Below are 27,601 nucleotides of genomic sequence, written 5' to 3'. Positions count from 1 at the left end.
ATTCTTCCTTTTTGCAATCCCATTTTGTTGTGGAGTATATGCAGTAGTATATTGATGGGCAATGCCTTTTTGCTTCAAAAATTCATTTAGCAAAGAAGACATGTACTCCCCTCCCTTGGTCCAGACAGAGAGTCTTAGCCGGACAACCAAATTGATTTCCCACTAGTGCAATAAAAGATAAAAGTATATGATACACCTCAAATTTTTTACCAATGAATAGACCCAACAAAAGCGAGTAAAGTCATGAAGGTGATGGAGTAATAACATCCACCCAATGACTTTGTCTGCATAGGTCCACATACATCCGAATGCACAATCTGTAATTTGGCTGTTGCCTTAAAAGCAACATCACGAGGAAACAAGAATCGATGCATTTTTCCCAAAATGCATCCCTCACAATTATGCTCAGGAGATCTCTCTAAGAGAGGTAAGCCATCTAGCACCTGAAAACGTTGCATAAGTATGAAAATGCCATAGTTAACATGCCCCATGCGAGCATACCACAACTCTACCTGTGACATAGCAGGAGTAAGAGGAGATGCTAAATAGATTGATTTACTGACCAATCAATCGAATAAGCATCTAACTCATAGAGTCCATGACATAATGTGCCAGTCAATACCAAAGAATTCCTTATCCGTGATGCTGCATTTGTCATTATGAAATGTGACCTGCATACCACACTTTGCTAAAGAAGAAATGGACAACAAATTCTTCTTTATCCTTGGCACATATAATGCATACTGTAAATGGAGAGTAGAGCCATCAATGGCTTTCAAGTTAATCTTTCCAATACCTCTAAAAGGGTAGGATACATTGTTGGCACATTTCACAGATTTGCCAACAAGAGTTGTAATATTGGAGGTAAACAAATCCTTGCGGGATGTAATGTGCTTAGAAGCACCACTATCAGAGGACCAAGTGCTAGCATCCTCAATAGAGATAAATGCTTTATTAGCCTAAGAAGAATCATAATGTAAGTGTAAAAACAGTAGTCTCGATCTACAACAAGAGACATGGACTTTGTAGTAGTAGAAGGTACATAAAAAACACACATCTCTGACTCCTTCTTCTCCTTGGCAATGCGCTTTTTACATTGTGTGATGTAGTGACCTGGCTTCTTACAGTAATGGCACTTGCCCTTCTTGGCTTGCATGTCCCCTTGCTTCTTGTTGCTTTGTGAAGTACCTGAACTTCTAGATCTTTATGGAGCTTTTCTAGACTGGCTGCACTTGCCCTTCTGTCTCACCATAAAAGCTTGTTCAGAGGCTACAACATCCATCTCACCATTCTTTCTTGTTTGCTTTTCTTCTAGGAGTAAACTAACCAACTGAAGAAAGGTAAGTGGGTGCTGAGAAATTCTCATGGTGAGATTTAAGGTCGTGTGAAAGTCCAAATAAGAGGGTGGCAAGGAATTCAGAGTAGTAGAGATCATCTCTGTATTAGAATAATACTCATCTACATCCATTAACTACTCAACAAGTCCTGAATTTTGTTACGATGATCTTGTATGAAAGTTATGCAATAATGGAAGCATAGGTAAGTGCTGAAACAAATTGCTGAACATAGGACATGAGAGAAAGAAAGAGAGAATACTGCAAAGAAGAGAACTCAAAGATGTGCTTGGGAAATGGAATCCATATGCCAAATCACATACAACAGTGAGTCACTGGCTATGTGGGCATTGGCACCGCCTCTTCTCTCCCACGGGAAGACCACCTGAAGAATGATGGTGATTGTATGTGCAGAGGAACGAGGAGCCCAATAAATGGGCACAAAATATGGCATATACAACTATTGCTCGACCAACATTTAATGCTGGTCGACTGGCATAAAAATGCCATAAATGCCACACATAACCAGAATAAAATGCATAGAATAATGACAAGTATGCTCAGCCTATCAGGTATGCACAGACTCACACATGAGCTGACAATCTTGCTAACACCCTCTCTTGGATCATGGGTGATTTGATACAATACAATGATACAATAAAAATGGCTCATCACAGTTCATACAACATAGAACCACCAGAGTAGAACCATGGATACCCAAGTAGTGGGTGATCGAGCCACCACCAAGGTGCCTCGGAGAGAACCTGAGGTGGATGTCGATCGTACCGGCTCCTGAAAATAAAGGAGAACCATATCATGTCTTTGTGTCCGTCATCAATGTCTCATAGTAACATAGAAGACTATCTTGTCAAAAATGCCTCTAAACATATGTGACCATGGATGGATTCCCCACCTTTGGCCAACCGCCAAAGTGTCCCCTCATGTGAGCACAAGATGAGGAGCCAAGCCTGCTCTCTGTCAAATAACCTGCTCATCATGAACCTAGATGTCAATCCCGACTCTAGCCACAAGCCCACTCTCTATCAAATAACCAACTCATCATGAACTTGGATGTCAATCGCGGCTCTAGGTTTTGAATTAACCAGACTTCGGTTGATGCATTCGGAACGTCCCTCTTTGGAACTTTTGCATTGGTGTACCAGTATAGATGGTTGTCCTCTTCAAAATCTTTTGGAAGAGAAAAAGGATGTTGAGGCCGAGGAACCACTCCACTAACAATGTACAAAGCCCACTTCTACACAACCTAGGCTTTCACCACAACACTCCATGTAAGATAGTCAAGTCCATGTAACTTATCATTTGTATAAGTACACGGAGGAGTCATGTGGAGAGGTTAAGAAGAGAAGATAGAGAATAGAAGGTATATAGAGAGAGAATACAGCCAAACCAATATTGTTGAGCTGATGCAGGGCTTAATGTCTGAGTTTCATTCTCAGCTTCAGCATTTTGACTTAGCGTCAAAGCGATGGGCACACTTGACAGACCGCTATGCGGCTCGGGATAGAACCCGTTGTATTAATCTTGACCATGAGCTTCAGCTTTTCAAAATCACTGACCAGGATGACTTGAAAGTCAAGTTGGCTGAGTTTCGGCATCTCCTCGCTGAATTCTCCACTACAGGGACTCCTAAGTCCTCTGACGATCAAATTACACTGTTCCTAAACAAACTCCCTAGGAAATACTTCAATTTTGTGAAAGGCACAATTTCAAAACCTACCATGTCTACATTCTATGAATTTGGGTGTCAACTGTTGTCTTACGCACAATTGTCGATCAGTTTCATATAAATTCCTCTTTAGAGGGGGCTCTTGTTGCTTATTCTCAGAAAGTGCAACAAGGGAAGGGAAAACAAAACCAAACCTCCACTCAAAATTAAAATCAAAATCAAAATCGACATCAAAATCAAAATCAAAAGCAAAATCAATCCGGGGAATCACAAGGAACATCCCAATCTCTCAAACCTGGGTGGCAGAATGTACCTAAAAAGAATAGGTATTGTCAACATTATCAAAAGGTTGGCCATTTTGACGACGAGTGTCGATCAAAGGCAAGAGGCACAGTACCAAAACCTAAGTCTCAAACCCTCGCCCCCCCGCAGTCAGGCAACCCCCTGCAGGGGAGACAGGGTGATGGCGAGGGGCAGTTTAAAGGTCAGACTCACACTGCCACCGCACAGCCATCTGAGTCGACAACGTTTTCAACTCCAGAGGGCTTGTCTGACTGGTTTGCAGAGGCCCACATCGTCTCCATAGAGACATCAGATGCAAGTCTCGTCCATATCTATGAGTTGCCTCCCGACGAGGTTACGGCAGAGGCCTACTCGACATAGCCAAGCACTTGAGTTCATGTTTGGATTGTGGATAGTGAAGCTACACATCACATGACTCCTATAGAGGATATCTTCCGTATCCGAGCCCCTGCAGCCGGGCAGGTCCGCGTAGGAAACAACTCCTCGGTCAAGATTCAGGCACAAGGTTGTGTCAATTTTGCCATTGATAAGGGTCCCTCAGCTTGGGGTGAACTTGTTATCTGTTCAGTAGCTTTGTCAGTTGGGGCGAGCGGTTTTCTTTACAGCGACCACATTCAGGATACTTGACTCTCTGACTGGTTTAGTGATTGCTCGTGGTGAGACACAGCCTAATGGCCTATACCACATGACACACTTTCTGACTGAGCCGACAGCCGAGGGCTCCGTGTTCCATAGCTTCCAAGCCTTAGCCATCTCTCGGGAGCCTACGAGCAATGAGCGTCTTTGGTATTTTCGCTTAGGGCATCTTGGTTATGACTCACCATTCTATGGCTCTCGGCCTGCTATTTTCCACTTCAGAGTCTTTGGATGTCGTACGTACACACACACGCCTGACGACAAGATAGGAAAGCTCACTCCCCGAGCTGATCTTTTTATTTTTGTGGGATATTCCTTTGAGGGGAAAGCCTATCATTTGTTCGATCCTCGGACAAACAAGGTGATTGTTAGGCGGGATGCCGTCTTTGACGAGAGGGATATTGTGTAATCTTCTGCACCGGATTCTGATCTGATTCCTTTTTCCACATTATCGGAGATCGTGCCTACTGAGCCTGTTCTACTTCCCGCTTCTAACCTTCCTGCAGATTCTTCAGTTCCTAGGCCCCCTTCGCGAGACCCGTTACCTCGCTGGTACTAGTAGACCTTGCGGGATTTGGGTATCCTACCACGGGATTCCACTACGGAGGGACCTAGAAGATCTGCCCGGCTTGCTCTTCAGGCATCATTCACGTCGTTGTTTATAGCTGATTACATAGCGCATTCTGAGTTGGATACATGGTAGGAGGCTCTTCAGCATCCACAATGGTGAGCGGCCATGAAGAAGGAGCTTGAGAGTATTGACCGAAATGCGACTTGGGAATTGGAAGATTGTCCGAGCCACATGAAAGTCATCGGGACAAAGTGGATTTTTAGGACTAAGCTAAAAGATGATGGGACTTTAGACAAGTACAAGGCTCGTCTTGTAGTACAAGGGTTTCGACAAAAGCTTGGCATTGATTATGAAGAGACCTTTGTCCCTATTGCACGGTTGACTTCCTTTCGGTTGCTACTCGCGCTAGCCACTCACCACTGTTGGCCGATACATCAGATGGATGTTAAGAGTGCCTTTCTAAATGGTTTTCTCGAGGAGGTTTATGTGGAGCAGCCACCAGGCTTTTCTTTTGGCAACCCGAGGAATAAGGTATTCCGCTTGCATAAAGCTCTTTATGGGCTGAAGCAAGAGCCGCAGTCTTGGTTCCATAGGATGGATAAGTTCTTATAGACTAATGGATACCATTTTACCCCTTATGACCCGAACTTATATGTTCGATCTACTGCAGAGGGGGTTAGCTATATCCTGCTATATGTTGATGACTTACTCATCACAGGTTCAGATTTTGCTGCCATAGCAAAAATTAAGGCTAAGCTTCAAGCTACATTTGAAATGACAGACCTTGGTTTGTTGTTCTACTTTTTGGGGATGAGAGGTAGTTCGTTCTGGGGGCTGTATTTTTGTGTCACAGCAGACATATGCACTTTAGCTCGTGGACCAGTACACTATGGATCAAACATGGCCTGTGGCCACGCCTCTTGATCCTATTGTCCACTTGTGGAAGGACAGCCCTTCAATGACCTTACCTATCGCTCTGTTGTAGGAAAACTTCTTTGGTTAATTCACACTAGGCCAGATTTAGCTTACTCAATTAGCATGCTCAGTCAGTATTTCACAACACCTAGAATGTCACATTGGACTGCATGTCTTCGTGTGTTTCGTTATTTGTGGTGTGCTTTTTTTAATGGCCTCACATATAGTTCTGGTTTATGTTTGCAGGGGTACACTGATTCTGATTAGGCAGAAGATCCTGACACCCGGCATTTCCTTGGTAGCTACCTCTTTACCTTTTGGGCATGGTTTCCATTTCTTGGTCCAACGGTAAGCAAGAGACGGTGGTGGCTTCCACGGCCGAGGTTGAGTACCGGGCTCTCTTTGATGGCACCACCAAGGCCGTCTATCTGAGGAGTCTACTGGTGGCACTTCATTTACCATGTGACTTTCCCACAGTTGTCTACTACGGCAACTAGAGTGTCATTGCCCTTGCGGGTAATCCAATCATCACACCATGAACACGGCATGTGAGAGTTCACTTTCACTTTTCCAGAGAGTAGGTTGAGCTAGGCACTTTTCGCCTAGAGTTTGTGCCTTCATCAGATAATTTTGCAGACATTTTGACCAAAGCGGTCAACCGGTCTCAGTATCTGCTACCCAGGATCGGCTTGGGTACACCCTCCCTACTTCTTTAGCTTGATGGGGAGAGGGTGCTTCCCTTTTGCTTTCCCTTCCAGTTTGAGAGGGGGCGGCTTCTACTCTTGATAGTGACAGTGATGTTGCTTACATTTTTTAGACATTACATTCATTTATTCTTTTGTATTGTATTATGGATATTTGTAACTTCATCCGCACTGTCAGGATGACATGATTGTAAAAGGGCACTTCGCCAAGTGAATAATTTTCTTGCAAGGGCAGTCCAAGTGGCACCGTTGCATAGCATATTGCATGAGCATGTCATCTTGGATCTTCCTTTGCATTACCCTATGTAATAACTATTCTGTTCATGTAAACATGCATCTGTGCGTATTTTTCCTTCTTCAGTCTTTTGGAGCAGTCGACTCTAGGATCCACCATATTCGTGGTATAACATATGGCAGTTCTCCTAAAAGGCAGTTTCCCTACCCTTGCTTGCTTGCTTGCTTTGCTTGTCTCACTAAGCCTATCATAATCTTTTTTGCCTCTACATATATTCACCACATGATTGGCACACACACACACACACACACACACACACACACTTTTATCATCCTTAGGTACTTATCCTAGTTAGTGTGAGAGATTGGCTTGCTAGTTTTGTGAATGACTGGGGTTTAAAACTCTCTTTATCCTTTTCTATCTGTCACTTAATCGGCTGCTTGCTCTATATTTCTTATGTATTTTTAAAACACATTTATTAAAAAAAAAAAAAAACCAAAACATAACCAACACAGTTCATTGTTGTATCCATCCGTCTTTGTAGGACTTGGTAGGCCCTTGGGCAGCTAACATGCACCCTTGGTCCGATGCCCTGGCCTCTCTAGGGTGATCGCTTGGGCTCCCTTGGTAAGATAACCATCGCCTCTGTAGTCTTGGTAGGCCATTGGGCAGCCGACACATGCTCTTTGTCCGATGCCCTGGCTACTTTGGGATGGGATGCCTTGGGGTAAATCAAAATTTAGGCTGGCCTACTTTCTAGCCCTATTTTGGGCCTGAGAGAAGGTGTTGTGCTAAGAAATGCACTTATTCACTTAAACAACCCCAAAACATGCTTATTTTAGGCTTATTTTAGCCAAAACCTTAAAATGGGACTCCTGCAAGCTGTCCTATCTGCGTTTTTAGTCTTTCTCTCACATGCTGTCTACGTTTTTAGTCTTTCTCTCTCCTGCAGGCTGTCCTGCCTACGTTTTTGGTCTTTCTCTCTTCTCATTGCTGTGTGCATCAGGTCCGGCTTCTCACTACTGCGTTTACTGGTGTTCGACATCCAGATGAGCTGTCCTACCTGCGTTTTTAGTCTTTCTCTCACATGCTGTCTACGTTTTTAGTCTTTCTCTCTCCTGCAGGCTGTCCTGCCTGCGTTTTTGGTCTTTCTCTCTTCTCACTGTTGTGTGCATCAGATCCGGCTCTCACTACTGTGTTTACTGGTGTTCGACATCCAGATGCTGCCTTGTTGTGATTCGGGATCCGTTCGGAGTACGACATACTCTCCAGCTCATTACCCTTGCCCTGATCCTTGAGATACAGGAGTTTGAGATTCAGTATTCATTCAGTGCATAGTGTGTTTGCTGCACGAGCATCGTATTATTCAGTAGTTATATCACTTCATTTATTCACTGTGTTCATTGTCTCTGAGTTACCCTAACCCTAACTGTGTTCTTTTATCAGTCTGTGCTTTGTCGTACAGATTCTGTTTATGTTTTTGTGTTAGGGTCTTTCTTAACAGGCAATTGCTGCAAAATGAAGAAAACCATTCAAAAATTGCTAAAAACAGCAAAAACAGCCTATAAAAATAGTTGCCCAGCCATGGTTACGGGCAGAAAACAAAAAATGCAGGCTGGTTGAGCATTTAATGCAGCAAACTGATGATTGCAGGTTGGAATCCAGGTGCAGGCTGAAAAGGCAGGTTGCTGGTCTGAAAACGCAGGCAGCAGCTGAGTACACACAAGCTGAACATGAGCAACAACAAGGTGCCTGATCAGTAAGGGTAAGAAAGACCTATAATCAGCAAAATTGCAGCAAGACCTAGATCTTGCAATTTGATACCATGTTAGAAGTGGTGCAACAATGTAAGCATAAACAAGTGCTGAAATAAATTGCTGAACACAAGACAAAAGAGAAAGAAAGAGAGAACACTGCAAAGAAGAGAATTCTGAGATGTTCTTGGGAAATGGAATCCGTATACCAAACACGAGAGAATCATGTACAACATTGAGTCAGTGGCTTCATGGGCACTGGCATTGGCTCCTCTCTCCAAGGGGAAGACCACTTGAAGAATGATGATGAATATGTGAAGAGGAGAAGGAGTCCAATAAATAGGCACAAAATATGGTATCTATAGCAGTTGGTCAGCCAACATTCAATAGTTGGCCTTATGCAATGTGGACATCTTTCCTCCATGCAAATGTGAGGTACACATTTGATGTGCAAGTTAGTTATTTCACAATGACGAGTCAAGGACCTTGAGTTATTAGTGGTTGTCAAAGGCAAAAGTTGTAATGAGTTTTATTAATCAAGTACTAGGTAGTGTCTGGTGACAAATTTTAGTCTATAATATTTTATTAGCCCTTAATTAATTAATTAATTATTACCAATTTAGGGGCTAACAAATGCTCAAGAATATTTAGATAACAATTTGACCTAGCCAATTGTTGGTTGGTAAAATTATTATTTTTGAGCAAAAATTAATAATGAAATGAATTTTCAGAATCAATATTCTGAAAATTAATTTAATTGGGCGGAAAATTATTCAAAAATGCAATTAGAAGTCTGCCACTTGACAAAACCTTCCCATGCAAGTGAGGGAAAGGCTATTAGAGGTTGGTGGAACCTCATTCCAACATTGTGGAGGTTAGCTAAGAGGAGAGAGAGCTACTGCTACAATATTCCAATCACTGGTGATTAGGCCACCATTGGAGATTATCAAAGAGCTGACCCTAGCTGATAAGGAGGCCATTGGAGGCAGGTGACAGCCTGTGTAGGCTGTTTATAGGCAGGTGATAGCACTTTTGGGACCCACAAGGGCAAACAACTACATGTGGGGCTCTTGTTGATGGTGGGCTGTAGTCAATTAGCCATCATAACAGGTTAGCATGAAATTTCAACCAATTTGGCATGAGACTTTGAGATTTCTCTCCATAGCTTCCTCTCTATTCTCTTAGCCAATTCATAGCTTTCCTCAAGAGGTCTCAGCCAAATTCAGTCCGAGGAGGGTGCAATTGAAGAAATTTTGTTAGCAAACCCTAATTTATGTTGTAAATTAGGGTTTATCAGCCACCTTGGGAAGAGTGCTTGGAATTCAAGGTCTAGTACTTGAAATTTAGCAGCTAGAGTTTGGAGATTTCAAAGAATTTTAAGAGGCCAGTTAGCCAACATTAAGTTTGGGACAAAATTGGTCTTTCAAGGAGCAAATTCAAGGTCAATCCCCAAGCATACCAAGAGGCAAATGGGTTTGAAGGCTTGTTGGTTTCTATGGACAGCAAGATGTATTGAAGATTGAAGGAGATTAGGTTGGATCTTAGTATACTTCAACCTTTAGCAATACAAGTTAAAGAAATACTACAAGGGGCGCTAGTTTTGGGGCCAATTGGGTATCTAATTCCAAGATTTAGTGGTGACATTTCTATTTCAGTTTACATGAATTCTATGCTTGTTGTAATTAGTGCTTAGTTAGGTCATCTACCACCCTATTCAAAAAGGAATGCTGGTTTCACTTTGAAAGCGTGATACTAGAGTGGGGTGTTAAGCTAAAAAGGTGCATTATACAATAAACCTTTGTTAGCTCATTTAAACAGCCCTGAAACTAAAACTTTAATGTTGGAAGTGTGCCAATGTCCCCTAAGCAAACACCCATACTTTTGGTTCCTCATCCATAAGCATCTATAAATAGATGGTGTGCAAAGTCACCTGCATCCTGCCCCATTCAGTCTCCATCAGGTGGTGGTATCCTCTTCCTCCCCAATTGCTGCTATGGACATCCTTCAGCTGCCCTTCATCATCTAGTGGACTGCACTTGTGGTGTTCACTGTCTACATTAGTCGGACTGCCTCCTCATCACCTTTAACACTTAATCTGCCTTTTGCAGCCGCTGCTCTGCTGATTGGCATTTATAGGTCAGCTGCATTTTGCTCTGAATCAGACCCTATTGCTGTTGCCTTGCCCGTGGTCTACATGCTGCATTTTGGCTGCATGTCCACTCCTTCATCAGCTTTAGCTTCGATTGGTGGTGTTAGGACTTAGAATCCATCTTCAATGGATGACACGCTTTGGCACTTCCCTCTATCCACTCTCATGAGAGTCATTAGTTGTTTGAAAGCTCTGCCCTTGAGCATTATGTATACAATCATTCGTTTATTCATTTATTATTCAACACTTTTCATTTATTCAGTTTGTCTTCATTTTTCAATTTTGTGTTTTGGATTATTGTTTGTATTTAGTGTGTTCCAGTCACGTTCATATGATGCCATGTCTCTTTCAGAGAACTAGAGCAAACTTGTGGATTTGACAGACTCTACCATAAATCAAGGATCATGTCCTTGATCTAGAATATGAACTCCTCCCATAGAGGTTACTCTTGTTAAAGTGCAGTGAATGCAAAGATGTAACTTGCTCGCTTAAGGCATCCTTGGCGGGGTGATTTAGTGGTCCTTTGAGATGATTCTTTCTAGGCAGCGTTGCTCGGTATTCTTTCAAATAACACGAGGTTTGTTGTCTAGACGCTCTTGGTTTCACTTCACAAGGGAAGCTCCTGGCCATTCCCACAAGAATCGACTTGAGTTTTTCATTTTCTATGTAAACTAAAATCTTCTATTTGGAATTAATTAGTGTTAGTCTTCGAGCAATTGCTTATGCTAGATAACTAGAGCCGAAGCCGACTTGTATCGCACTAGGTTCAAGGAGAGTGAGAAACAAGGGGGAGTATGAAAACATCAATCCCTCTATCCATAAGGTAAAGTCTCACTCTGTTTCCCTAAAACGATACGGAGTCAAGGGTTTTAGTTGACTCAAGGGTCAAATTTTTCTATACTTTGATGCAACGAATTTGTGAGAAGTTTTCAGCTTATCGAGACCACCCTACCTTAGAGCGGATCTTATCTTTCCATGATTTATAAATGTAAAAGAATTAAGCTTAATGCTACTTCCATCTTTCCATGATTTTTAACATGACTTATAAATACGAAAAGAGCTTTATTCTTGATGCGACTATTCGTTTATATTATATAAGGATCTTAAGAAAATTGTTCAATGCAATGTTATACAATTTACCCTAGCTTTGAAATATGCTATTTTGACTTAATAATCCTTGTGTGTCCTATTTTTGCGTTTCTAACCATGTATTAATGAGCATAAATTTACTAAGGAGCCTAATCTTGTGTTGTGTGAGGTGGTTTGTTGACCACGTTTGTGACCACATTAGTAGCTCCTATGCTCCTCGCTTCAGAATATCTCCTCTAGGGGGCCATTGCGGAAAGGTGTCCACCGTACTAGATCCAAACTTGGGCGGGTCTTGAGCTCAAGACAGGTTTTGCGGTTCCTTGTGGGATCATGATCTCGCTAGGATGGACTTGTATCGAAAATGTTGGAGTGATACTCCTCTTGTGATTTGGGAATGTTCTTCTTTGTTCTCACTTCCCCTCTCTCTTTACTCTTCCATCTATCCTTCTTTACCTCTTGAACTCCCTTCCTTCTCTCCTCCTCCTCACCTTCTATTCTCCTCCTCTTCTTCTTCTCTACACCTCTTCTACTCTTCTTCCTTTCTCCTCTCTCTCACCCCTCTATTCTTGCTCCTTCCTTCTTCCCCTCCTCTTCTCCCTTTTCCTCTCCTCCTTTTTACTTCTTTTTCTCTCCCTCTCTCTTCTTTTCTTCTCTTCACCCTTCACTTCTTCCTCTCTTCTTCTTCCTTCTTCCCTTTCCTTCTCCTTCCACTTCTTCTCTCTCTCTCTCTCTCTCTCGCGGCACGTAGAGTAATGGTACTAGCTTTTTAATTTGCCTATCACTAGCTTATATAAGCTTTGGGCTAAGGCTTAAGCCTTGCCATCAATCGTTTGATTGTTTCTCTTTCTCTCATCTTGTGATGTTGAGTATCAGTTTGAATGGGTGGTAGCATGAAGGCCTTGCTGTGATCACATGATGTAGGTTAAGTCTTTTTTGTAAATGAAATCAAGGGTGGCAACGATTTGGTAGATTGGGGCGGTGGCAAAATTTTCCTCTTTTTTTTTTTCTTTTTAAGGTATAGTATGTTAGATATACTCAATACCCCACCCTCATAAGGTACCACCAATGATCCATGGTGCTCAAAGTTGTAAGGCCCCAATTATGAGGAGAAGCTAAATGTGAGCCCGGATATTGGTCAAGTCTTGATTTGTATATCAGATGAGGTCTATGTGACCGGATGTCAAAAAGGTGACCATCTAATCTCTGGGTTGGACTAAGTAGTTAAGCTGGTAGTAACTCAAGGCACATTGCATCGAGTTGCGGGGTAAGGGAGTTAAAAGGGGCCTCTATTTTGGGGGACCGTTGGGGGATCCCAGGGGGGCCAGTGGCCCCTTTGGTGGGGGTCTGGGGATAGCGTCCCCTGGCCTGACGGTAAAGGGAATATTCCCTGGCCGACTAGTGAAGGCTCATATGATAGGTCGGTCAGGCCGATCTAGCCGCCTTCGCGGGCTATAAAAGCTAAACCCCTTCATAGTCATCAATCATCTTTCTTTCACCCAGTCAGAGTTGTTCCAGCTAGCCTTAAGCTTTTCACCTATCTTTTGCCTAGATCGCCATCTAAGCTTCATAGTGGAAGCGCATGGGTGGATAGAGCCATCTTTGTATCAGTTGTTTGGACCTAAAGAAATTTTCTAATTCTCCTATTATCTGTTGCGTACTCTCTATCTCTATCTCTTTCTCAGATTTTGTTTGCTGTGCCGTGTAATTTTTTACATAGTATATATAGCCCCCCTCCCCCCCCCCCCCCCCCTTTAATATTAATTCACACGAAGGGAAGGGAAGGATCCCTTACAAAAGAATTAGAAAAATATGGCAGGTTGGCCGGCCCAATCTAGCCAATTACTGCCAGATTTGGTAGATGTGCCAAATCTCACTAAATATGGCCGATTGTAGAATTACAATAGATGCGATCTGTCTTGTCTGTCCATGTGGCACAAAACTGCCCAAAAATTGGCACTTGCCGAAAGGATGCCCAAATTGATAGAAAAATGCATAACTCCTCTTGAGAGAATTCACTGCACCAGTCTAGGGGATGATTAATCTCTAACACTCACTTGCATTGCTTTGGCATGAAACCCTATGTTTTATGCTAGGTTGAAGCACATTGAGATACGCTACCATTTCATTCGCAAGAAGATCTTAAATGAGACTATTGATGTGGTTTATTGCAAGATAGAGAATAATCTAGCATATTAGTTTATGAAGGTGCTTCCTCAAGTTGTTCTCTGACAACACTCGAGATTCCTGAGCCTTATGCTACATCTAGCATCTGAGATCACAATTGTCTTTGTTTCTCCAAGCATTTCCAACTTGCCACTAAGTAGTAGCCTAGTTTATAGAAAGAGGGTATATGTGTGGATTGGAGGCTACAAAGGTAAATAAATGTGTCTTTTCTTTGTCTGAGACGCACATCCGAATACGCACAAAGGTTTGGGGGGGGGGGATCACTTATATCTTGCAAGGACATACATTTAATTATTTTGATTAAATTACAAATAACTAGTAACTATTAGGGAATATTCTTTTTACATGACTAAGTATGCATTGATGTCTAGGTTTGGGAGATAATCGTGGATCATACACACCATATCTAATACTGCACAAAGCTTACAAGATTGAATATGAGGTATTATTTCTCTTTTGACTAATTGTGCATCTTTGGAGTTCCATTTCCTTCATTCTTCTACAGGAGGAATGTGGGCAGTAGTCAGGGCAGCTTGCTGTCCTGTTGCCCCTCTTTGAGGCATTTCAAGAGCGAACCCTTTTGGTGTAGCTGAATCAATGGTCACAAAATCCCAAAGACCCTTAGCAACCGGAAGATTGTGCACCATGAAACTCTAGGAGTAACTGGTGCCATCCAATTTGTCCTCTAAGTAAGGACACACAAAATGTTGCTATGATCAATGTGACTCAATTGAGCCATTGCTGCATTACAATGCACAAACTGCAACTAAACACTTCCAAGCTGAAATGTACTCGCACAAGCCCTTAAATTTTTAGTCCTTGCATCTCCTCGGGATGTGTGGTGCTGCTGAGGTGCATGACAGGCTGCAGAATGCAAAGCAGAGGTGTTGGTGGAGGGTGGTGAATCTGGTGGAGTAGGCGTGTGAGGGTTGAGCATCAGGGTGGCAGTGGACTGATTGAGGCGGCGGTAGTTAAAGCTGTCAGGTGGCTGCAAGCAGCTGAGTTAAAGGTGCTGCAGAAGCAGCGCAGGCAGGTGGTGCTGTGGAGCAGTAGGTGGTGCAGAGTGGTGGCTGCTGGGAGGTGCTGTTGGTAGGGCTGGATAGGGCAGGTCCTCCTCCTTCAGCTGAGCAACTAAGCCAAGCTGGTGGCAACAAGGACCACGAGTGGCATAGTACGGGGGAGTTTCGAAAATGGGGGAAATGGAAACGGGAAAAACTAGAGTTTCATTGTTTTGGCCAAATTTTGGAAATGGGGAAACGACGTTTCGGATTGTACACTAAAATAAATATGTTATTACATGGATATGTAAATATATCAATCCTACAATATGTATCTAAAATTTATACAAAACTTTTGAGTATTCATGTCATATGATCAAAATCATGATTCATTACACATGTCACGAGTGAAGATTCAATGGTTAAGACACTTTAACACAATTAAGGCACAATTATCTCCTGGTTGTGAGCTCCTGTGAGAGTCTGGCAAGAGACATAGGAGCTCTCTCAATTTATTTAGGATGTGCGTTTGGCTGCATTTCCTTCTTGGGTGGCCAATAGCCCTTTTAGGGCGTGTTTGTGCAGATTGGCCCATTTTTGCAGTCGGCCAGCTTTGGGGAGATGGGGCTATATATAGCTAATCCCCAATCATTCTTTTCTCACTCTCTTTTGCATAGTACAACATACCTTGCTCCCGTTCCTCTTCGACATTGGTGCTACCACTAATTTCAGTCTGATTTGGTGCTCTCATTGACGCTTCGGGTTGCGTGCAGAGACTGATCAGTCCACATCTTTGTATTCAGCATTCATTTCAATCAGTGCACTATTTCTTCCTTCATTCTCTGCTTTCTCTCTCTGTGTTTGTGTTTTTTCTTCCATTGCGCACTCTCACAAAATCATCTAAAGATTGATATCAAGAATAGTGGAACTAAGATGCATAATAAGCACAATCAAGATACATGTAATCGCATGATGTGAATAATCTGTCCAAAGTCCAGTCGACACTGAGCAAGAGTAACTACTAAGTAATAATTATCAACATCAATGAACAATCATAATATCATCATGTGCATGTGACATGTGTAATGCCACTGGTGACTGGTGACTGGTGACTGGTGACTGGTGATTGATGACTGGTAACTAGCAAATGCAATGCTAAACTGACTCCTAAGGTATCATGAGTCTAGTCTCTAGAGTTTATGAGTCATGACTCATCTGGATTGTGAGGATTCATGCACTATCTTCTCATCCGACTGTGAGGACCCTTGTATCCCTTGATTGGATTGGTGTGCCTCCAAAATAGATCTAGCACCAGGATAAGGTAATGCCAAATAGGAATTCGCAAAGAAGTTAAGTAGATAGAAAAAAAGGGAGAAGGGTGGAAAAAAAACTTAGAAAAAATGAAGGAGAAGAATCTAGAAGCAGGAGGGAAGGAGGAGGAGGAGTAGGAGTAGGAGTAGTAGTCCCTTGCAGGGTGCTGAAATGGTGTTTCCCCATTCCCGTTTTAGTCCAAAACAGCTGTTCCGTTTCGGGGTACTATGACGAGTGGGTGGCACTAGCTGATGGTACCGAGATGGATATTGCATGTGTGGCTTTGATACCAAACATGAGAAACAATTGGCTATGGAGGAGAGAAAAACAAGAGATGGTAGATAGTAGACAGTGTGAGCTCAAGAGTGTTCCTTTTCAAGAGTGAACGGCACACAATCAAAGTACAAAGTACAAGTAGGGTTTGAGGTTGACCTAACCAACCTTCCACACCCTAACTAGAGTTGAATTAACTCAACTATAGACCCTAGTGTCACCACATTTAAAGTCCTAAGACACCACACATTGACACTTTAATAAGTGTCCACGCCACACAAATTACATTGGACACTGTCCATTACCAAGCTGCAAGTCAGAAATGACACCTTGAGGGCTTCCACTTTGTTCCTAAGGGCAAGCTCAGCATTTGGAGCAAAGTGAATTGACAAGAATGCATCGGCCAAGGGTGTGTAGGAGGCTGCACTAAGTCTCATGAGTCTTGCTTTCTATTTTTGCCTGCGATGCTGAATTATCCTGAACATCTTCTAAATGGGACCCCTACTGTGTTGGTTCCAATGCATGGGGAGAGGGGACCAGGGAGGAAGGCGAGAGGAGGCAGCTTGGGCAAGGAAGTGAAAGAAGGGTGCAAGGGTTGAGGAAGCTCAAGAATCTGCCATGAGGGAAATGACCATGTTGGCTTGGACGGAGGGGATCCCCTTGTGGCATGGCTGAGGTCCTGGTGCTTGGTGACTGGTGATAGCAGCAGGAAGCAAGGTAAAACGAGGCTGGCGGTGCTGTAGATGATGGTAGCTGTGGAGCAGGGTGGCATTGTGAAGCAGGGGTGAAGCATGCATGGAAAAGAGGCAGAAGTGAGGGCACACTGGCAAGCGCATGCAGAAAGGTGGCAGAGATGGCAGGTGTGGAGGTAGACAAGCAGGCATGTGCAACTTCACAGGCAGGCATATGCAGGAAGATGCTGTCAGAGAAGGCAGAGGTGGTGGGAATCAGGGCAGTGCAGGCACGTGCAGGGAAGAGAAAGCGGGAGAGGCAGGGAGGTAGACCGGACTGAGGTGTTGGTAATCCATTTCAGCTGTTATGTCAGGTCTTCTACTCCTCTTCGCATTTTCTCCAATCTGTGCACCATTATCTTGTTCCTTGTGAACCTGACTTTAATAGGTAGGTACCTGATTGTGCATGCAAATCTTGAATCCTAACCAGTTTGAAACTTTTCTCATCCATTTGCATTGATGCAATGTGTCAGTATAGATGTGACTTACATCTTTTGGCCAGCTAATGTTATGGTTTGACAATTTTATAGGTAAGCTGCTTTGGTGGTGATAAGGAAAGCGACACAGGAGACCTGTGGATGTAAGTTCTTTGCAAATAGATATGAAATTTAAATGGCAAAACAAAGTAGCTATGTAAGTGGATGACAAACCTACACATGTTGCAGAGTGGAGTTTGAAAAAGGGGGAGTTTGGACGACAGGCCAGAAAGTTAGATTCCAACATGTGGATACTGGAGCATTGCTTCATAGTCACGATAAAAAATATACACGAATAGCAAGTGGTCAACAGGAGGTACATTGGAAATCCTTGGTTTTACAGTCTAATTGAGATGTATTTTTGACACAATTTGAGCTTTTTTCCTTCTTTGCTTTGCAACTGCAGGTGTGTGGTGTCCGCCAGAGGACTGCTGACAATGTATGGGTAGCTGCTGAAGGTGTATATTTGCCTCCCATTCAAAAAGTCAAACCTTGAGTCATGAAGGGTCTCACCATTCATTTATAGCTTCAGTTCAAGACCAGTCACAAGTTTGAAACCTGCTGTGCTTTTAGCATATATCCGAGGCTCACAGATATGGTGGACTGAAGCTCGTTGCTTTCACAGGGTATAATCGTCTGACCAACAGCTTGCCCAGGTTGCATTGGTACTGAATTTTGCATCTATGTCTGTTTGACAGACGATAACCATGACTTACGTGTAGGGCTTTTGTTATTTTGAGAGCATACAGGTTTTGAACGAGCAGCTCCTTGTTTAAAATTTGGTCCCGACAGTAAGAAAAACATAGTTTACAGTTTCAAATTTGAGAAGTGTTGGACACTATTAAGTATGTGTTGGGTTGCTTCTGAATATTTACTCAAGACTCTAAAAAATGATCTTTCTAAGAGGCCCTTTGCATACAAAAGCTGCATCAAATTAAGCTGGATCTTCTCTCCTTTCTCACAGCTCAATCAGGCACTAGGAAGGCAACTTGTGCAAAGTTAAATGCTGGAGGTATAGTTTTTAAAAATGTGGGAACAATACACCTGTGAGAGAGTAGTGTGTAAAATATGCGAAAAGAACACATGAAAGGGAAACAGGAAAACCAATTGGTTGGTTGCTACCCTTAGCTGGCCTATCTGATGGGTAATCAGGGCCTGCAGCAAGAAGGGGCTTTAAGATCCATGGATGGTGGTTTGGTGTGGCCATAAGATAGTACTCTGCCTATGAATATTATGAAGCCCAGAGTAGTAAGCTAGTTCTCTCAAGCGGATTGAGGTTTCCTGGTGGATTCACTCCTAGAGCCCTCGAGAGTGCATAATTTCTGCCATATTACAAAAAATAAGGCACAATCATATTTATCTTGACCTCGCCATGGAAGCTGGAGACTCACAAATAGTGAAGCAGTTTGCCAACACGCAAGCTAGCTTCATAAAATCTAAACATGAACATCATGTTTGGCTTCTGCTTGCAAGTCTTTGCCCATGAATGGTCCTTGAAAGTAAGGTGAAACTTTGATTGTTGAAGGATCTTGTAAAGAAAATCGTGTTCTAATGGTCCCAACGAATCATCTAGTGTTAGGTGGCTGAACATTGGTTAAATATATAATCGGTTTTCACTTGGCTTAAAGCGTTTAAAGGTTATCCTGAAGAACAGAGTAAAAATTTGGCTAAGTTTTGTCGAGGATGATAAGGACATCATTGCTTGATATTTCCTTTCTCTCCAAGAGATCAAGTCACCTTTGCAACAGAGAGGAAGAAGCTCCCAGGTGGATGCCAAGTGAAGGTAAGTGAGGTCCTATGTAGAGGGCTTTCGCACAAGCCCTTGTTAGTCTGTTAAGCGCAATTTCAGAAAAACTGTCCCACCAATGCAAACGTTACCCAAAAGAGGAATCGCTAGAGAAACGGGGCACAATTTGACCGAAGATAAAATGTCGGGCATGCAGAGAGAAGGTACCTACTACCGTGGTTTATGTGTGAAAGCCCTCTCATTGCTCTCAAATTTGTAATGCTCCAAACGAATTTAAAATAGACACATGAAGTAGATACTAACTTGGGAGGACTTGTGGTAACCAGTTAAAATGACCATCCATTTGGCCAAAGTTAATGACTATACCTCCATTTTCCATTGCGCTCCGTTGTGTGGTTGAAAGCATGGTCGCCAAGAGACAAGAGAGAGGTATCGGAGATGGGTTTGAGTTACTGTACACACTCCACCTAATATGGAGCTACAAGGAACGACGATAAGTGCTCTACTCACAGCTACTCGTACTCGGTGCACGAGGCGCAAAGAGAAGCACACATACTCATTTAATAAACTCATTTTTAAACCTCTATACCTTATTATTAGAGATTATGTACTTTTAGTTATTGGAAATGCCCAACAAGTTCAATGCCATGCATTCGACTCCTTATTATTGCCGCTTTACATTTGTTGAAGAGTCTTCTCAACATGAACCCCCCCATAAAGAGGATTGAGTACTTTGTCCACACCAATTAATCTTGGAGAAGTGGAGTGCAATGGTACAGGTATCTTAAAGGACTATTGCTAAGAAGCCTCTAACACCTCTCTACCAAGTTATTAACTTGGTAATTGTCAAGATTTTTTCCCAAATGGCTATAATTCTCACTCATCTCACCCAATGAGGATTGAGCACTCTGTCCACAGCAATGAATCATGGAGAAGTAGAGTGCAATGGGTTATCCTAGAATGACTAGTGCTAAGAAGCCTCTTAACACCTCTCTGCCAAGTTATTAACTTGTTGGTAAAGAAGCAATTACCTCAATCTATCGTCACACGAATGGTTGTCAATGTTCTTTGGTATTATAGTCAAATGTCTATCATTCTCACCCATATTACCCACATAGTGAGATGTTCCTTGCCTCTTCTATGCAAGAGCTTGAAAGAGCTCGCACTCTTTTCAAGCTCACTAAAGTAAGAACAAGGCACAATGTATAGATGCAAGTAAAGCTTAGAAAGTTAAATAGAGTATGGATACTTCATGGTCCCCACGGCAACATGTAGAGCATTGTATGTTTGATGCGCTTCTTATACTAGATGGGTCAATGTTCTGTGCACAAATGTTCGCAGGTGAATTCCAATATAGTGGAAGTGTCACAGCAAATATATTGAGTATTAGTTAAGTCTCTATAAGCTTTTTTGTATTGCTTCCCGTTCAAAGATGAGCACAAGTATGTATAACCTTTTTTGTATCGCTTGATGTTCAGAGATAAGCACAAAGAAAACCAAGATGCTTGTGATTTCTTGGAGAAGGAAGAGGACTAGCTTGGCTAGTTTGGCTTCAAATGTATCAAATCGGGACAAATCCTTAGGTACCTTGGATATCTCTAGGCATAGCCCTGACTGAATAAAAATTTGACTGGCTAATTGCCAAAGTAGAGGCCAAATTAGCCATGTATCAGAAATTGCCTACTGGGCTATGTGGAAGGATAGTACTATTAAATGTGGTGACTAATCCTGCAGCTTCCTTTGTTGCTGCGGCCAATGCATTTTCAGAAGCCAATTGGGATAGCTTAAGAAGTTAAGAAGGGATTTTGTTTGGGGATATGCAAATCGCACCAACTGGCACAGTACTGTGGGGCTAGTTTGCGATTCTAGAGTGCATGGGGGACTAGGTGCAGAGGCAATGAGAGTCAAGGTTGCCTGGCTTGTCTTCAAGCTAGTGCTTTAACTTGACACGAAGCTCCCCTAGACCAACCTCATAACCCACTGGATGAGCAGTGATAAGCCCAGCAAAGGCACACGGGAGAATTTTAGATGGGATGATGTTCTCTTGGCTAATTGGTCTTTCAAAATTACTCAATCGGGTACCAACTAATGCACTCCTGTAGAGGTGGAAGTCAACTATCAGAGCACTGAAGTGGACCAGCGATCGAGAAAGATAAGAACGGAGACACTTCCTTAGCCCAACATCTTTGGCTTTTGCCGATGCCCTTTGAGGACGGCATAGCACCGATTAGAAGAGATTGGAAAAAATGTAAGGCCTTGGAACAGAAAGGTATCCAGAGATGGCAGGATATCTGAGAATCTAGCTTAGCTGACCTCTTAAGTACTTAGGAGATGATGAGAAAGTTTAATATTTCTAAGAATGACGTAGGATGGGTCCAAGAGGTTTTGTCCTTGAGAAGAGAGGGATGGCCAACAACAAAGGTCAGTAGATGGAAGCACCCGTTGAGATCTGTGCAGACGCCTAGAGAGAAGAAGGTCATGGCCACTAACGGCAAAAGAGATTTTGAGCAAAGGAAAGATGAGAAATTTCTGACAATGCAATAGGATTGGAGTCCCCAATTCCCCAAGGATCAATGGAAAGCTTGGCGTTGCAGAGCGTAGAAGATCTGGAGTAGCACGCCCCTCAACAGGCTAAATACCTTGTGGCGGAAGGTGAGTCCCCAATTCCCCAAGGATCAATGGAAAGCTTGGCGTTGCAGAGCGTAGAAGATCTGGAGTAGCACGCCCTTCAACAGGCTAACTACCTTGTGGTGGAAGGTGTGTTCTAAGAAATTATGGACTAAAGTTAGCGAAGTTCATGAAGATACAACCCTGGTGTGAGATGTCCTTCAAATCTAAGGAATGTGTCACTCATGGTACTTTAGCACTGCCCGAGTGCACATGCAATTTGGAAAAGGGTTATGAATCGGTTTCATGTAGTAGGCTTGAATGCCAAGCTACATATGAAAATGGCACTTTTTGGGGGCAAGGGTATAATGGATTATGAGACTTCAAAAGTTTGGAACATAACTAGAGTTGTAACCATTAGAGCCACATGGAGCAATAGAAATAGAGTTACCGCTCTAGTAAGGGTGTTCGATTGAAAACATAGATTGTTTGTAGCAAGATAGCTAATGAGGTTTTGGCTTTACTTGGGAGCCTTAAGAGGAAAGGCCAAGTTTCTAAAGTCCACCTTCATCTGTTGGGAAAAGCATGTATGTAAGTGAGATACATAGTTCTCCCCCGCTTGAACCCACCCAAAAAAAAAAAAACGAAGGCCTTTTTGATGCCCCTATAGCAGTTTTTAAGTGCAAATGTTAAACATTTATTTGATAGAAATATCAATACACTTAATGCTTCAGATTTTAAAAAAAGGTGTTGAGTGCTTTTTCAGTTATGTAGCTTATGTTATGTTTGTTGTAAAGTATATTGAAAAATGACTAAATGTAATGTCGATCAATCCTTTTAGATTTAGATGTATATAACTAGTTTAATTTCACAAGCACTAAACCCAACTACTTTTCAAGAGGATGTCAAAAATGTGTGCAAAGCCCTTCGAGAGCAATGTACAACAATGTACATAATAGTTTGCATCTCTTAAAAGGAGGCCTTAAGGGTTGAGGAATTTTCACGAACTATTATCTTTTTTGAGATTTTTAAATCTATTGGATGGGTAAATGGGAGGAATTTAAAGGAAGATTCTTAATTTGCTTTGGTTGGTCTTTTTTTCGATGGAAATTTAATGTATGTGGGGGTCACGATCATAGTGTCTCTTGCAAGGGGACTCAAGGGTTGAGAATATTTCAATAAGGATTATACTTTTTGACTATTTTATTAGTTGGATTGGTTTGTAAATGGGAGTAATTTAAAGAAATATTTATTATTTACTTTGATTGGTATTTTTTCCAATGGAATTTTAATGTAGAGTCTAATGTATGTGGGGGTCACAATCATAGTGTCTCTTGTGAGGGGATTGAAGGGTTGAGAATATTTTAGCAAAAGGATTATACTTTTTGGGTATTTTATTAGTTGGATGAATCCATTAGAGCAACTTTAGGGAAGACATGCTATTTGTCATGATTGGTTTTTCAATGAAATTTCAATTTGATGAATGTTCTTATTTAGAAAATGTTAGATGTAGAGAGAGAAAGGAAGAGTTGTGAAGAAAGGGAGGTGTTGAGAGAGAGAGAGAGAGAGAGAAATGTTCTAGAGACATGATCGATGTGTTTGTAAAAAGAATGAGAAGGGCCCCCCCTGCCATATTTCATTTTTAGCTCGTGGAGGCAAACTCCAACCTTGAATCATGAGGTGCAACTAGGCTAAAAGAAGAGATATTTAAGTTGTTTGATGTTGTCACTTCTCATTGCTTTTGTTGTGTTTCATGGTTGTTCATGTTGAGAAAAATAAACTTGTTTATCATTTCCTATCATCATTTATGGGCATTGTTTGGATTATTTCATTTTTTTGCATGTGGTCTTTTATGTAACCATCATTGAATGGGAAAGAGTTTTAACTATTATGTTGTTCTATGGGCATGGTCTTTTATTTTATAGTTGTTGGTTGTGTGGCATTGATTAATGTGATGCTCTCCAAATGTAGCATTGTATTTTATACATACTCTAATGATTGGGTTGTTCGTTCAGTTACTTAGTGACAATACAATCATCAATCTCCACATGTGTTGAGCTTGCTATCTCATCACTCCCCCTCAAGCTCAACTATCTCTCTACAAGTAAGCTTTGAAATCTTCAAAGATTCTCTACATCCAAGGCCTTTGTGTGTTGACATACACCAAGGTAGTCTCATCTACAAGTATCTTCTCCCTTACAAAATGGTAGTGCACTTCAATATATTTTGTCTTGGCATGCAATACAGGGTTATGATATTGATGTTGTCACATTGGATGATAGTTGGACCATCTACCTAAACAACCAAATCAAACCAATATCTTATTGCAACCATACCACTCACATGCTACCATAGCAACACCGTTCTACACTCGGCCTCTATACTAGATAAAGCAACTATAGGTTACTTCTTGATGCTCCAAGTAATTGTGCAATTTCGAGTGAGAACATGAATCCATTGTAGCACTATCTGATAAGCTGCTATCAGTCTAATCATATCTCTGACCCAATTATTGATACATCTTTACATCCCTTATAAAAAAAGTCCATAGTACGAAATGAACTTTACATGCCTCAATACATTCAAAGGAGACCTTTTAGGTACCTACATAAATTGACTAACAAGTCCAACAAAATAACTCAAATCTAAACTTGTGATAGTATGTAGGTCAAACTTCCTATATCCAAATGAAGATAGTAGGATCTTCTATCTCACTTTTATTACCAACACTTAGGTTTACATTCTGCTTCAATGGCTTTATAATATGTTGTCATGCCATATTTGGATAATATATCCAAGCACCGTCTTTGGGGCAACCAAACACCATCAACACATTCGATCACCTCAATACCCAGAAAGTACCATAGCTCATTCACTTAGAAACTATAATATACATTGAAGCAAAGCCTTTAGCAACTAGCACTTTCTTATACCTATTAACAAAACCATTTGCATCTTGCTTAATCTTATAGACTTGCTTTTTGCAAATATCTTGTCCTTAGGAAATAGCACTAATTCCATGTTTTGTTGGTCTCTCGTGCATCCATCTCCTCATCTATAGCTACATCCTAATGTGCATGGCCAAAAGCCTCCTCAAAACATGTGGGCTCTACATCCTTAATAACTTTCATCGTGTACACATAATAGTGAGCTACATAACCCTCAAAACCAAATCTGTTTAATAGAATGTCTAATTGTGCTAGACTTATGCACATGTGGATCACTCACTAGAGACTTTACATTGTCGTGTGATTTTTGTACACTTAGTGTCTTGACAAATACTAGGCTCATCATCCAAACTTTTCAAATCATAGAATATTTGTGAGGAAATGAATGATGAGTAGATGCATCATTAGCATAGAAAATTTTCTTATTTCCATTGCCTATAGTAGTTTCACTTTTCCAACTATAATAGAATATACTCTTAAAGATATAGGATTGCTTCTTAGTCTTATGGGATGATACCTTTGGTCCACTAAAAGTATGTGCTCCCTATTTTTCTATTTGCACATAATTAATATGATCATTGTCACCCAATGCCTCATCACTAGATGCATATCAATTACTCCTTTCATCAAGTGACATCCTTGATCACTCTAAACTTATCGATGATAGTGTTATATCAATGATACATTTTTGGCTAAGTGGAGCCCCTAATAAAGCTACATTTTTTGGCCTTCGGGTCAAATTTCTTTCTCAAATCATTTGGCACATGAACATATGTGATAAAACCAAAGACTTTCAAATATGATACATTGGGATTTTTTCCTTTAAAGTATACTTCTGGAGCCATGTCATGCATTGCACTTTCAAGAGTTCTATTCATTATTTAAGTAGCTATTTGAAGTACGTGTACCCAATAATTCTTTGGCATATTTTTCTCAACCATCAAGGCCTATGCGACTTCTTTAATATACTTGTTTTTTAGTTTAATTGATATGATGATCATCATCCCATGCATCGTCACTAAATATTTGTATACCAACTACTCCTTTCATTGAATGACATCCTTGCTCACTCTAAACTTACCAAGGACACGGTTATATCAATGATACATTTTTGGCTAAGTGGAGCACCTAATAAATATACATTTTTTGGCCTTTGGGTCAAATTTCTTTCTCAACTCATTTGGCACATGAACATATGCAATAAAAACAAATAATTTCAAATATGATACATCAGGCTTTCTCCCTTTAAAGTATACTTCAGGAGTCATGACATGCACTGCATCTTCAAGAGTTCTATTCATAATACTGTAAAAATATGCCATGCTCCACCACCCATATCCCAATAATTACTGTAAAAAGATACAATCAATAGGTTTAAATATACAAAATAATAACACTAACACTTGGTATTTAAGTAGCATCTATTTAATCATAAATTACATCAACATGATTAATTACTACATCAACTATACATTCAACCCCTATTAATAACTTTTACTATATAGCAATGTGTCGACTATTTATAGTTATGATGTTAGATTAAAAACTATGGACTAAATTGCCCAAACATGCAATTAGAAGTTAGAAATGACCATGAAGGATGGATCTTATGAAATATGTGACTCTTACAAGAATTAAGTTAGATTTCATAAGTTAAATGTGTAACCTAGAAGTTGTCTTACTACTTGGTAAACTTACGAGTAGAATTTTCAAATCTTAAGCACTATAATTGGAATTGTTTAAATTCAAAATATCTAAATGGATTTAGGAACTCAAGCAATGAGAAGGGTCAAACAAACTAGAACCATGAGAAATCTATGGATTTTTGTGTATTATGGAATGATTGAAATGCTTGGTTATTGTTGTTTTTTCAATTACAACAAGAGAAAGGATTGTTTGGAATAGATCACTTATTGCTATATTTTAAATCTTTGGAAAATAGTATCTATAAAGTAAAATATGGGCTGCCATGATTGTGGTTTAAAGTAACTATTGATGAAATTGGTTTGTACAAATGGTATAGGGAGTGAGTGTGGCTATCCCCCAATGCATCATTGTGTTCTGCAACAAGAGCTATTGCATGCTTGAAGTGATTGATTATTTTGTTGTTTTTTGGAGCTTTATTGTCTATTTGATAGGGGTTTATGACTTTTGACTCTATGATTGATTTTGTGAGTGTTGGGATGAGTATGGATTGGTGGAATATCTTTTGTAAGCTCATTGAGATTCTTGTTTTGTATAGAATGTTCTGATGTGGTATGTTTGATATATGTTGGGTTTTGATTGCTTCGGTTTGCTTCTGTTGAAACCTATTTGCCTTCTATTTCAGATCTTGTGATTATGGATGAATGTGTTTGTTTTGACACTCTTTGGATAGATTTTGATTGGTTGATATGGGTTTACTATGTGGTTTTATTGCTTTTTGTTTGCCTTTGTAGCTTCTATGAGCTCTTGTATGCTTTTGTATGTGTCTCTATGGGTTTTGCATGATGGGTTAGAAGCTTGGAAATGTTTTTGTTCTTTGGAAAGAGGGGTACTTCATTGTGAAAGGACATTGTAGTGGCCTAGGTGCCTCTTTCAATCAAACATACACTTTGGAGGATAGCTCCATGACCAAGAGAGGGTTATGGAGGATCGTTATTTTATTGTATTTTTTTGTGAGAGCATGTGAGAGAGTGATTGAGAGAAAAAGAGAGTTATTTTTAAGATAAAAATATTGTACCTATGAGAGATTGAGATATTGTGAGAGAATAGAACAATGAAGACATTATTAAAGACAACTATTGCAATTTTATGAGATTAATTTCTATTCGTATCAGCATGTAGATATGTTCCTTTGCTCTGTGGTTTGTGAATATGAAGAAGATTATGTGCTTTGGTGAAGATGTTACCATGGGAGAATTGTATTATGATAGTGCATAAAGTTGTTTCCTTTGTTCCTATTTTCCT

The 27,601-nt window shown here is 41.0% G+C and overlaps 1 protein-coding gene across 1 annotated transcript in view; it reads left to right on the top strand.

The window, feature by feature from the left end:
* Positions 1 to 18,198, top strand: part of LOC148019226 (stromal cell-derived factor 2-like protein) — an 81,521-nt gene extending 63,323 nt beyond the window's left edge. Inside the window, exons 5-7 of the mRNA XM_087701322.1 lie at positions 17,405 to 17,454; positions 17,540 to 17,666; positions 17,757 to 18,198. Of these exons, the coding sequence (XP_087557448.1) occupies positions 17,405 to 17,454; positions 17,540 to 17,666; positions 17,757 to 17,846 (267 nt within the window). The 3' untranslated portion in view covers positions 17,847 to 18,198. The remainder of the gene's footprint in view (positions 1 to 17,404; positions 17,455 to 17,539; positions 17,667 to 17,756) is intronic.
* Positions 18,199 to 27,601: the final 9,403 nt, after the last annotated feature.

Source organism: Lygodium microphyllum, chromosome 20, assembly GCF_053477565.2.
Source record: "Lygodium microphyllum isolate KBCC chromosome 20, Lygodium_microphyllum_v1.1.10, whole genome shotgun sequence".
NCBI classification, from domain to species: Eukaryota; Viridiplantae; Streptophyta; class Polypodiopsida; order Schizaeales; family Lygodiaceae; genus Lygodium; species Lygodium microphyllum.
This window is presented reverse-complemented; position numbering and strand designations above follow the sequence as displayed.